General features: G+C 36.8%; 1 protein-coding gene across 1 annotated transcript in view; it reads right to left on the bottom strand.

Moving 5' to 3' along the window:
* Positions 1–13,824, bottom strand: part of SLC9C1 (solute carrier family 9 member C1) — a gene marked incomplete at its 3' end in the record, with an annotated part of 106,126 nt that overhangs the window by 48,966 nt on the left and 43,336 nt on the right. The window contains exons 10-14 of the mRNA XM_082624359.1: positions 13,281–13,362; positions 10,446–10,612; positions 8,554–8,679; positions 5,036–5,130; positions 1,650–1,769 (exon numbers count right to left, since the gene is read on the bottom strand). Coding sequence (XP_082480485.1) covers positions 1,650–1,769; positions 5,036–5,130; positions 8,554–8,679; positions 10,446–10,612; positions 13,281–13,362 — 590 coding nt within the window. The remainder of the gene's footprint in view (positions 1–1,649; positions 1,770–5,035; positions 5,131–8,553; positions 8,680–10,445; positions 10,613–13,280; positions 13,363–13,824) is intronic.

The following is a 13,824-nucleotide window of genomic DNA, read 5'->3' as shown; positions in this document are numbered from 1 at the left end:
GTATTTCTATACATTAGAAATAAACACTACAAAAATGAAATCAGGAGCACAATTTTATTTGAAATAGCATAAAAATACTTAGGATTAAATTTTACCAAAGACATGTACACTGAAAACTATAAGACATTCCTAACAGGAATTAAAGATCTAAATAAATGAAAAGACATCCCATGGTCATGAATCAGAAAGTTTAATATTTTAAGACGGTAATACTACTCAAAGCAAGTTACAAACTAAATGTAATCCCTATGAAAATCTCAATGACATTTTTTATGTGCATAAATAGACAAGCTAATCCTAAAATTCATATGGAATTGCAAGGAACCCCGAATAGCTAAACCAATCTTGAAAAAGAAAATAAAGCGGGTGGATTCACATTTCCTGATTTCATAATTATCTAGCAGATGTGGAAAACAATTTGGTGTTTCCTCAAGAAATTAAATAAATTAATTAAATAAAATAAATTTTATTTTCATATGATCCAGCAGTTTTATTCCTAGGTGCATACCCAAAAGATGGAAAGCAGGAATTCAAACAAATACATGTACATAAATGTTCATAGCAGCACTGTTTACAATAGCCAAAATGTGAGAACAACTCAAATACCCATCAACAGATGAATGGATAAAGAAAATACATCACGTCTGCACAATGGACTATTATTCAGCCATAAGAAGAAATAAAGTATTTTATTTAAGATAAGAAGAATAAAGTATTCAATAAGAAGAATAAAGTATTCATAAGAAAAATAAAGTATTCAATAAGAAGAATAAAGTATTCATACATGCTACAAAGTAGATGAACCTTATGCTACAGATACATGCTACAATGTGGAAGAAACATTATGCTGAGTGAAAGAATCCAGAAACCGACTTACTTCACCCTGTATGACAGACTCTAGGTACATCCACCTCACTACAAATAACTCAATTTCGTTTCCTTTTATGGCTGAGTAATATTCCATTGTATATATGTGCCACATCTTCTTTATCCATTCATCTGTCGATGGACACTTAGGTTGCTTCCAGGGTGGGATAGGGAGGGTGGGAGGGAGGGAGATGCAAGAGGGAAGAGATATGGGGATATATGTATATGTATAGCTGATTCACTTCTTTATAAAGCAGAAACTAACACACCATTGTAAAGCAATTATACTCCAATAAAGATGTTAAAAAAAAAGAATCCGTAAACTGAAGGCTATATGTTGTATGATTCTATCTATATACTACATCTGGAATAGGTAAATTCATAGAGACAGAAAGCAGACTAGTGCTATCCAGGAGCTGGGGGGAAGAGGGAATGGGGAGTGACTGCTAATCCAGTGCACTGGATTTACATTTGGGGCAATGAAAATGCCGTGGAATTTGACAGAGGAGATGGTTGCCCAATGTGAATATACTAAATAACCCTGAATGGTACACTTAAAAATGGTTAACGTTTAATCTTGTATGAAATTTAGCTCTATAATAAAAGTTATTACACTATATCTTTTTTTCTTTAAATAACTTTTTGTATGTATATAAGTAATTTGGTTGTAAACCACCTCAAAATATTTTACAAAGTATTCAGGATATAAATTTTTAAAAATAAATAAAAGGAAATTTCAAATGATTATAATAGCATTTCTAGTAAAGTTTAAAAGCACTTACCTTGATGGGATCCCTTTTTCCTTTTTCGTATTATACACCCAATTGAGCAATACTTTTCTAGTAAAGGCAAGAATTGTTTTGCTTTCAGAATAATTCTTTATTGTCTCAGCACTCATATATCTAAAAAAAAGAAGAAGAAGAAGAAGAACCTTTAAACATGCTTTAAAATTTTTGAGATAAGTTTAATGCAGTATTGTCAGGAGGCAGGAAAACTATTTTGTCAGTGATGACAGGAAATGAGACACTTTCATGGACATAGGTCCAAGTCATGAAGATGTAGATAAAGGTGAATATGTAATTATGAGGTTAGATTGTGGGGCTCATCATTAAACAGAGAGTAAAAATAAATGGAGATAAATGGTTCAAAATAGAGAAGTCAAGTTTCAGGGAGAGAAAGCATACCATGATTCCAATATTTGGGATTCAAATATATGTGGGTTTTTGTGTTTGATCCTCCATTATCTGGGTGGCAGTGTACAAATTACCTCATTAACCTGTTTGCTCTCAGAATGGAAGTAAAAATACTTATGTCAGCCTGGGAAACTTAAATAAGAAAGCATATATGAGGCATCTAGCCCAACTCACACATTCGCCCATCTCTTTTCTTGCACCTTCTGGGAAAGTAATCAGGGAGTTTATGGGGAAAATACAAGTGGAGAAGTGAAAGAGCAAAAATGGTTACTTGGAGAAGTTGTTGCTCATAAACCCCCAAAAGACATTTGCCCCAAGCTGCCTGTAGGTTTCTTCTGGTTTTTTTGTTGAGGCAGTTCAGATCTATGTGCTATGATTTGGTCTTGCTCAGCAAATTCCCTTGGTTTATGAGGAACTTACCTGCTGCTGACCAGATACTTACATTGTCTTCATCAGAAGGAGGATGGGGCTCCATCCCTGGATCTGAGGCCCTACGTTAAAATGAAGCTTAATGGAAGGGCATTGGTGACTTAAGTACAAAGGTGGACCTTGTTCTTCCTATGGATTATGATGTTCTCACCCTAAAATTTGGGCAATTTCTCTGTTACAGGGATACTGATATAATTAAAAAGGAAGTTATTCCATTCTCTGTGATTCAATATAATAATGTGGTAATTTCACGGAAAATCATGAATGTATATATGACTTGATTCATTTCTGATTTTTAAAATATTTGATTGAGCACCTTTTATGCTTGATAAATGCATGGGGTAAACCATAGATACTGGTCTCCGCCCTCAAGAATCCAGAAGACTAGTGGAGTAAAACATGCAAACAGTTGCAGTTAAGTGTAGTAAGCATTCTGCAGAGACAATAAGAGGACACTCTGGACCCACAAAGGAGGGTGTTGAATATAGTCTTGGGGAATCAGGAAACCTTCCTGAAGGAATTAATGTCTAAGCTAAGACTTGATCATTTCACAAGTTCTTATGAATCCTAAACATCTGTGATATCAATGTGTGTGATATTTTACAGGCCAAATTACTGTGTTTTTCAGGCTCCTGAGTTCCTATTTTATATCAACATATTCACTGTTTAAACCTGATTTAGGAGAAGAGTATGATCTCTCTAACTGGATAGTGAGGTAGGATAGCTTTGAATCCGTGCTCTGTAATTCATTAGTTAAATAACCCTGGGTAAATTATTTAATCTCTCTGTGCCCCACTTTCCCCACCTGCAAAATAAAGATAATAATAGCACTTATAGGATTTTTATGACATTGAATGGGTAATATGTTTAAAACTGTGTCTGACACAAGACAATAAATATAAGCTATATTCAAAGTATTGCTTCTTAGGCAATTACGCAGGCACTTAGCACTGGTCCTGGTACCTCTATTTAACCCCCTACTGTTTTTATCTTTAGACTTGTTTTCTTGCTGCAGGTTACCCCAACAGGTGGGGCTATGGATAGGAATGATCAGCAGATGGTGAAATCAACTCCAAAGCAACACAGCAAAGCAGCAAGCACTGAGCACAAGTGTAATTAAGAGAAAGTTCTCGGATCTGAACACCATTTCACTGATCTTGATATTCCCCAGTGCTGGCGTATAGTTTTGCACACATCAGTATTCAATATTTATCTCTTGCATGTATGAATGAAAATGTAATAAATGTTTCAAAATTTGCCTTTGTTGCCCACTACGAGTCCTTTCAAACCTTAACCCCATTTACTCTGGGTCCTCAGAGGCATATGTTGCTTCTGCCTTCGTGGGTTTTTAGAGGAAAAATCAAGGTGGTGGGCTGAATTGCTCTATATAGGTACTGTTTTATATGTATTCTACATATGTTAACCTCTCCTGGACAATGCAGTGATACTACTTTTCAGCATGTCATTTGTTCATTCATTTAAAAACTTCTGCTGTACATAGTGCATCTGTCTTTAAAGTATGAATCATATTGTTTTAAATTGATCACATCTGCCCAGCCTTCTCCCTCTACTTCACTAACACCGCTCAGGTCCCCTAAGCATTTGAGGGCCCTAGAGCAAGAGGGCAGGTGGAGGACTTGCACCATATATGGAAAGATAATGTCATAATGATTTGCATGGCGAGGCTTGAAATTAAAACTCTTAGGCTCTTTGAAAATCTGAACGCACACTGCAGTGAGAGCATGCTCTAGTGTCTGGCACTTCTCTTCCCACACACAACTTTATCTCTCACTGTATCTCAAGCCAGTGCATGTGAGTGGACACCAGGCCGGCACATGTCTTAGGTTTGAGGGGTGCACACCAAGGGCCCAGTTTGCTTGTAAGATCATGACATGAGGGAAAAGGCCCAAGCAATCCTAGAAATAAGCTTAGGACCACTTGAGCAGGAAATTTTGGTGTCCGTGGTACCAGAAATGAGATCTAGAACAAGAAGGTATGTCTGGGTTTAGGGTGGTCACTGTCGCACTGCACTGCAGTTTAACTCGTCCCTCTTCCCAGTCATACACTCCACAGGGGATGATCTGAGGGTACTCCCTATCATGCTGACTTTGAGGAACTCATTGCTGACTCTGGAGGCTTGCATCTAAAGAAATCATTATGAGTATATCAGGAAAGGTTGTGCATTGGGAAGATGTGCCTGGAAAGACTAAGGAAGTCTTTGACCTCAGTGAGGTATCTGAGTAGCCTAGAAGGAGGAGTGGTTTACAACAGCTTAGCTTTGCAGGGGTGGGCAAAAGGAGAAAGGGAAGAGCATCTCAGTCAGAAGCAGCAGCTGGTTCAAATGCACAGAGGTGTGGATGAGTGGAGCAAGTTTGGGAAACTGGAAGCAAGTGATCTGACCTGGTTGTGGGGTGGAGAGCAGACAGTGGCTTGCACGCATAACACTGGATGATCTCAAGTTACCGGACAAAAGCGAGAAACTCATTTGCACAATTTCCTAAATGTAGTGGCTTAGGATGGAAGCCTTCTCCTGAAAATATACTTACTCTCCTTTCTCACCAAAGCTTCCTGCTGCACCTACCAGCACCTGGACTGCACTCTGGGACAGAGTCTCATTCCTGTATTGTCTCTGGTAGCTTGCCTAAAAGAAATGTTGAATCAAATCATTCTATAATATGGGTAACAGGGACAATATATTATTTTCTTTATGGAAAAATAACCTGTGAGAAAGAAGTCAAAATCCCCAAATAATCTAGTATCTTTATATATAAAAAAATTTTTTTCTATGGAGTCCAGACCATGAGGTCAGTGCAGAAGGTAGGTCTGAGTTTTGGGTGGAATGAAAATGGTTATGCAGGAAACTAGGTTCCTCTAGATGTTAATTAGGTTTTCAAAAATAAGTGGAGTTCTGTGGCCAAATAAGTGTGGGAACTGTTGCAAAGTATCCCCATCTTAAAAGTTTATAATGCATATTAGAATATTAAAGACTCTGAGAAATTCTACAGTAAGGGATTCTGATTTATATCTTTATTTAATTCCACTTCCCCAAATATTTTGACAACAGGACTCTCTTGTCTCCTAGCTATTCCCAGCATGAAATGAACTGCTCCTGTGGTGCAGAACACAGACATTCATTCATTCAGTCCATATACTGAGAACCCACTCGGCTTCTGTGTGCTGAACATTGTTGAGAATCAACTTCCTAAATTGGGATGTGTGATATGACTAAAGATTCCTGGTTCCATAGAAGACATTCTGTCTGCACAATTATTTATGGACATTTAAACATGGTTTTGCTCTTGGGGGATCCTAGAAAGGGGCAGAACTAGATTTAAGGATGAAAGGTCAAAAGGTTATTTGTCAGTAATGAAAGGAATTCAATAGAGTATCATTTTCTCCTTAAACTTCATTAAAATACTTGCAAAATAATGTAAAATTAAAATATTTTCAGTATCCTCAAAGATAAGCACTGTAGTTTGTGGGGGAAATAAGAAAGCTGAAAGTCATATGGAGCTCATGAAAGCTTAGCGACATAAATGACAAAGCAGTTAGATACTAGAAAAATGTTAACTCTTAAGTGATCCTTCACACCAAAATGTAAGAAGAACTTAGAGAATAGTTGATTCCTAACAATAACTGCCATCTCTGAACTCTCTAATATACTATTGAATTAACATAATAATTTATGTTTTACAGAAAATTATTTAATTCTTGCAACAGCTTTATGAGGAAGGTATACGAATCTGCATAGATGAGAAAGATGAGGCTCCTCAGGGAGTTGAGCAGTTTTCTCAAGATCACATTGGAAACTCAGTTCTTTCTGAATTTAAAGCCTGCCTCTCTTTTCCCCCATTATGTTGTGCTGCTCTCTTGTGCCACTGTCTTACCATGCTGTGCTTCATCTTCTTTCTTTTTTAAATTAGTTAATTAATTTATTTGTCTTCTCTGGGTCTTAGTTGCCACACACAGAATCATCATTGCCACGTATGGGTTCTTCCTTGTGGCATGTGGGATCTTTAGTTGCGGCATGCATGCGGGATCTAGTTCCCTGACCAGGGATCAAACCCGGGACCCCTGCGTTGGGAGCGTGGAGTCTTAACCACTGGACCACCAGGGAAGTCCCCCTCTTCTAACATACAGTAGTGGAGGAGATATTGCTCCCGTTAACAAGAGCTGGCTGAGATTTAAATAAGAATTCTCAGAGCTTTGAAAACTGCAATAACCAATTAATACTATAGGGAGCAGTGAACATTAGCATTGAGATTGCAGAAATCAAATCAACAAACTAAGATACACATGAAAATATGTCTAGAACAAAGAAAGGCTAAAAATATATGAGGTGAGATGAAGATCTGGAGAATAGAACAGAGAGATCCAATATATTTTGAAAAATAGGATTTCTGGATTAAGACCTAACACACAGCACAAAATCAATGAAGATATAATAGTAGAAAAAAAACCATTTAAGGCAATAAATCAAAAAGTTACAGGAAGTATATATTGCAGAAAACACAGGCTATCATGAGTGGAAGGAATCTAAGAGGTCATTCAGGTAGCATAATTTCTCCTTTTACAGATGGGGAGAATAACAACTTAAAAGAATATGTTCTGAGTCACATATCATATTAATAATAAAAGCAAGACTAAAAATGGAGTCTCCTGCATTGATTTTAAGGGTTCCTGAATACTATATTTTCCTGAAATAAATTAAAAATCTGGAAGTGACTCAGATACATGATCTCATAAAATCTGCTGGTGGAACAAAGCATGATATGGGCATAAGTTCACCCTTCATGGCACTGGCTCAATTGCTTAAAGAAGTTATTTAGGTCCTTGGAAAGCTGTCTTTGTGACTCAGCTTGTCTGCCAGGACTACTTCTGAGGAGGGAATAATCATACCCTAAAGATCTTCCATTTCCCAAGTTAGACTGAGCAAGCAGAATCCTATACGCATGGAACAGCTAAGAAATGCATGACAGTTCCACAGGCAGTGAGGAAGTCCCAACATGAACATTTTGAGAGGATGAGTCATGGCAACTGGTCAAGACTCTGTCTCTGACCTGGATAGAAAATGGTAACTGGGCTATTAGCATTTCCTCACAGAGTCCTATATGCTGCTGTGCTACAGAATTTCTTTAATTTTTACCCAAGATTTGATATGAAAACCTACTAACCTATACCTGCAGTTACTAGTGGACTTGGTGGTATTCTTTCAGGAAAAACTGGTTTGGTCCAGATATAGGCAGTGTCATGGAAATGACTGCATAATGCATCTGGTGGTAGAGCTCAGCTGTAATTCCTGCCATTGGGATCTGTGAAATTCCAAGTTCCTCAAAAAAAACACCTTCTACTTAAGCTAATTTGAGTGGATTTCTTTTTCTTTTTGTCCTTTTCTTTTTTGTCTTTGCAGTCAAGCAGATTCCTAAGACAATGCCAAACTTCCCTTTGCCTTTGTAAACAATCTATTAAGCTGTGCAGGTGACCATAACCAAGATGTCTTAAGCAAGGGAGAAACTTTTCAGTATAATTTTAGCCAATAATTTAATTTTTTTAATTTTAATTTTTTTAGTATAGTACTGGCACAAAAACAGACATGTAGATCAATGGAACAGGATAGAGAGCCCAGAAATAAACCCAAGCACCTATGGTCAATTAATCTATGACAAAGGAGGCAAGAATTTACAATGGAAAAAAACAGTCTCTTTAATAAGAGGTGTTGGGAAAGCTGGACAGCTACATGTAAGAGAATGAGATCACATTTTCTCACATCACATCCTAAAATAAATTCAAAATTAAAGACCTAAATGTAAGACTGGAAACCACAAAACTCCTAGAAGAAAACATAGGCAGAACACTCTTTGACATAAATCGTAGCAATATTTTTTGGGATCTGTCTCCTAAGGCAAAGGAAACGAAAGCAAAAATGAACAAATGGGACCTAATTAAACTTAACAAAGGAGCCCATTGATAAAACGAAAAGACAACCTACTGAATGGGAAAAAAAATTTGCAAATGATATAAATGATAGGACAATAATTTAACAAGCGTATAATAAAATACTAACTATTTGTGCTGACAGGAGACGCCTCTTGGCCAGCTCCATTGCTTCAATGTTAAGGGTCTCATCTATTTCCTTGTTACAGTGTAGACATTTCACTTTTTGATGTTCTGTTGTTTCTTCTTGGCCCGACTAAATAAAACACAAATCAAAACCAAAAAATAATACATGAACATTAACATATTGTTTAGCATAAACCTCAAGCAATTCACATACCATTTTGGTTTAAAAAAGTATAGAAATTTTGCTAGATACAGAAAAATGTTCAGATGAGTTTTCTCATTGTTTGCACAGTCATCTAGAAGGTAAAATAATTGCCAATTTGGCGGGAAGGAGTTATATCATATTTTTACCTTTGCATGACATTGGTAAAAGTTTATAAAAGCTACTACATTTCTGATCACACTTTAAACCACTGGTTCTGAAAGTGTGGTTCCCCAGCACCAGGAGCATCACCTGGGTGTTGTTAGAAATGCACATTCTCAAACCCCACCATAGACCTGCTGAATCAGAGACTGTGGGGAGATGGGACAGCAATCTGTGTATTTACAAACCCATTCCATGATTCTGCTACAGCTAAAGTGTGACAACCACTGCTTTAAACTAATCACTTAAGGTAGAATAAAAAGTGAACATGGCTGTTAGGAGATGGGTATATGGATAACTCCATTTTATAGATGAAAAAGTAGAAGCTTAGATAAAATAAAAGGTTTATATAAAGATCACAAAGCATTTATTAAGTGGTAAAACTAGGATATGAACCCAGATTTTCTGAGTCTAAAGCCAATGTTCTATCTATAACACTAGAATATCCCTCATGTCAGCATCATAAAGAGGAGAATGTAGTTGTTTAATTATCTGCCTTCTGAGACAGATCAAATACCAGAGTGGTGCCCTTAACCCTGACTTTGCATTAGAATTAGCTGGGTAAATGGATTAAAAATATATATTCCTGGGATCCTCCTCAAACCATCTGCATCAGAATCTCCTGGGTAGAGGCTGGGAAATCAATCCGTATTTTTTAATAAGCTTTCCAGGTGATTCTGACGCAGCCAGATTAACAAAAGGCCACAATCAGATATTGGGAGCTACTATAAAAAATCCTTAGATTTGACTTGGTAGTTTTCTTATCCAGAAATCCTGGCAATATTCCTGCAGACACAAGGCTTGATTCTGGGCCCCGATCTGGAGCTTCAAGCACCATAGAGGATTTAAAATGGAGTTTTAGAAACCCTATTTCATAGCAACCAATTATCTTATGTCTACAGTCATAGAAGTTAGCCCCTCATATGGTGTGATGCAGAAAAACATTGCAATGAAAATTGGACGTAATATAGGAGACGGCAACCCAGAAGAAGCCTTGAGCAGATACCAGGACAACTTTTATTATTTCTCCTTGTGGCATTCATGACTGTTGATGAATTATGAACTCATATATGAATTAGAAGTCTGACCATGGAGATTCTAAAGCATATCTCAGAAGCAGGAGGTGACGTTTCACCACATCTAATCGTATGACACTGGCTTTGAATTTTATTTTACATTACAAAGTAATATTAACCATAAACCAGGGCCTAGCAAGTACTTGGCTATATAATAGCCTAAATAAACACTGAATCAATGCTGTCCATCTTCAGCCCAGTAAAAAAACTAGCCATTTTCTAGGGCTCACTCTCTTCTTTTTATGCTGTCTTTTAAAGGCTGCTCCAATACACTAGTCCTTCTTTTGAATTTACAATACATACTTGATATACTCAAGGGGGTTGTCAGTTCTATTTTGCCCCATAGTGGTCACAAAATTCCCTAAGAATTGTGAATTAATATTTATAACATTTATACTTATTTAAGGGCAATCATATCCACTTTGAAGGAATAAACAAAAGATATTACTTGCTTACTGCATATGGGTTTTGCAGTATAATTTCTTTCTCAACCATGTTCCAATCTGCGTTAGCAAGATCTTTGTCAAATTTGAGTGCAGAGGCTGCAGATACGGTTAGTTCTTGAAAGTGTTGAAATGTATAATACAGTGATTTATACTTTGTTGATGTGACATCATGAAGACCTTTGATACAAAGAACACATTTTATAAATAGTAGACATCATCATTTTGATAATATACATAGAATATACACATATACATATAGATGTGTAGGAGATACATGCAGGAGGTATAGATATACATATACATATATGTACACAGTGTATGTGTAGATATATACATATATTTCCCACCTATACATAAGGTCATATATATAAGTATTTATGATATATATTTATTTATCTCCAGATGTATACATTTGACCCTTGAACAACATGGGAGTCAGGGGTGCCAACCCTCCACACATATGACTTTACAGTTGGCCGTTCATATCCATGGTTCTTCACCCTCAGATTCAATAAGCAGGTTCATGTTATACTGAAGTACATATTAAAAAAAATTTTAATTAAAAAAAATTCACATCCACTTATAAGTGGATTGGCGTAGTTCAAATCCATGTTGATCAAGGATCAACTGTGTGTGTGTGTGTGTGTGTGTGTGTGTGTGTGTGTGTGTGTATCTCCAGACCTCAATAATGTTTGAAGGAATCTTACTACCAGACACAAATTCCCTTTTTCTGAGCCATAGAAGTTTCTTTGGAAAGCAATAATGTTCCATGAACAAATGTTCACTGCTCTCAGTGCAAGTAAACAGATGCTCCACAATAAGAATTTTAGGTTTATTTAGCTACTAAGTAGAACATCTGATAAACTGCAGAATTTTACCTCTTTAATCTGTTTTCCCCATTTTACTATGTTAAAGCTCAGAAAATAAAAACAGAAAAAAAAGTAAATGGAAGAAAAGATTTTATTGCAAATATGAGGATGAAGGTGCAATATTATCCATAAAGATGAAATTTAAGATTGGTTACAAAATGCCATATGAATGAAAACTCTGCATGTAACAAGAAAGGGTGATAAAGCAGTTAAGAATACAATGGATTAAAAGCATTAGGGAAATTTGTTTTTAGTTCTTTAACTGCCATTATCAAGCCATGTGACCTTAGACAAGAACTTTTAACTCTTTAGATTTCAATTTATCAATTGTTAAAAAGTAGGGGAGGGCTTCCCTGGTGGCGCAGTGGTTGAGAGTCCGCCTGCCGATGCAGGGGAAACGGGTTCGTGCCCCAGTCTGGGAAGATCCCACATGCCGCGGAGCGGCTGGGCCCGTGAGCCATGGCCGCTGGGCCTGTGCGTCCGGAGCCTGTGCTCCGCAACAGGAGAGGCCACAACAGTGAGAGGCCCACATACCGCAAAAAAAAAAAAAAAAAAAAAAGTAGGGGATTGAAACAGTCATATTGTATAATGCAGTTGCCTCCTAAAACTGGTATTTCTGCTTCTACTCTCTTCATAGTTCCTAATCAGCTATCCACAGAGCCAGAGTTATCTTTTTAAGGACCTTATTCATAAAATTACACTTACTTGCTTAAAACCAACCAAGAAATCCATCTATCCCTTAGAATAAAATCTTAAAATTCAAGGTCCTTCATTATCTAACTCTTTCCCTACCTCTCCCATCTGGACTTCCTTCACTATTGGCATTGTTCTCGAAGGTCCCAGCACCTTACCTTCTCTCCTTGAACACACTCATTTTCTAATTTCCTCAGGAATCTATTACCTGTTGTGTTTTCTATTTTATTTATATGTGGTTTGTTTATTTTTATACAAAAATGACTCTCTGATATTACCTTATTTGACTTGTTTACTGCCTGTTTCTCCTCTCTCCAACATAAGCTCCATCAACTCAGAAATCTTTCTTGTCTTCATAATGAATCACTATCAGTTAGAATAGTGACTGGCATATAAGAGGCTCTTAACAAAAAGTTTGTCAAATAACTGAATAAACTTATTGTATAATTTTACTTAAACTGGACTAATGTAATTAAGTAATCTTTTTTATTTTAATTGGAGTAAAATTGCTTTACAATGTTATGTTAGTTTCTGCTGTACAATGAAGTAAATCAGCTATATATATGTATACCTATATCCCCTCCCTCTTGGACCTCCCTCCCACCCCGCCCCCCATCCCACCCATCTAGGTCATCACAGAGCACAGAGCTGAGCTCCCTGTGCTATACAGCAGGTTCCCACTAGCGATCTATTTTACACATGGTAGTGTACTTATGTCAAACCTAATCTCCCAATTCGTTGTACCCTCCCCTTCCCCTTCTGTGTCCACATGTCCGTTCTCTATGTCTACATCTCTATTCCTGCCCTATAAATAGGTTCATCTGTACCATTTTTCTAGATTTCACATATATGTGTTAATAATATATGATATTTGTTTTTCTCTTTCTGGCTTACTTCACTCTGTATGACAGACTCTACATCCATCCACATCTCTACACATGACCCAACTTCATTCCCTTTTTATGTCTGAGTAATATTCCATTGTATATATGTACCACATCTTCTTTATCTATTCATCTATCGTTGGACATTTAGGTTGTTTCCATGTCCTGGCTATTGTAAATAGTGCTGCAATGAACACTGGGGTACAAGATTATTGCTTATTGGCCTAACAAGCTTATTGGCCTAAACAATTCATATGACTTTACATAGAGATCCAATTTCCTCTTCAATTAGACACCATTGATTTGTATTTATATGGCTTCTTTCTTCATTATTAACAATTCTTTAGCATGTTTGGAATATTTTTCTCTTCACTCAGAATATGAATTTGCAGGGCTTACCGAGTTTAGTAACTGCCATTGGCAAAATAAATCTATTGACAATCAGGCTAACTAAGGATACTGACACTCCATGAAATAATATCTGGAATAGAAAAAAAAAAGTAAGTTTTCATCACAATGTCATATAATATACTCTATATTTACCAATGTAAATTAAGCTAGGATGTACTATGTCAATAGATACTCATGGCAGAGGGGAATTTGGATGTCAGCCATGATGAAAGTACTCTGGGGATTCTCTATCTTCTTGCATGTGCTTCATTCACATTTCTGGAACCAAACCAAAAATCAGGACACATGGTTTGACAAATATTTATGTACATATGAAGACATTAGTAGAAAATACTTGTTCTTAAATTCCATTACTGCACTTCTTGAGCCCTGGAAATATACCTGTGCTTCACCAATTCTCATCCACCATACACACCTCCATGTACCCAGCCACACAGTTCTTTGTTCAACATTATCAGCACATCTGTATGAAATAATTCTCTCCACCTAGGAAAAGAGAACAACTCAGAGGCCTTGGTATGTTTGCTCCGCC

This window comes from Mesoplodon mirus (assembly GCF_964341445.2).
Source record: "Mesoplodon mirus genome assembly, chromosome: 6".
NCBI lineage: Eukaryota > Metazoa > Chordata > Mammalia > Artiodactyla > Ziphiidae > Mesoplodon > Mesoplodon mirus.
This window is presented reverse-complemented; position numbering and strand designations above follow the sequence as displayed.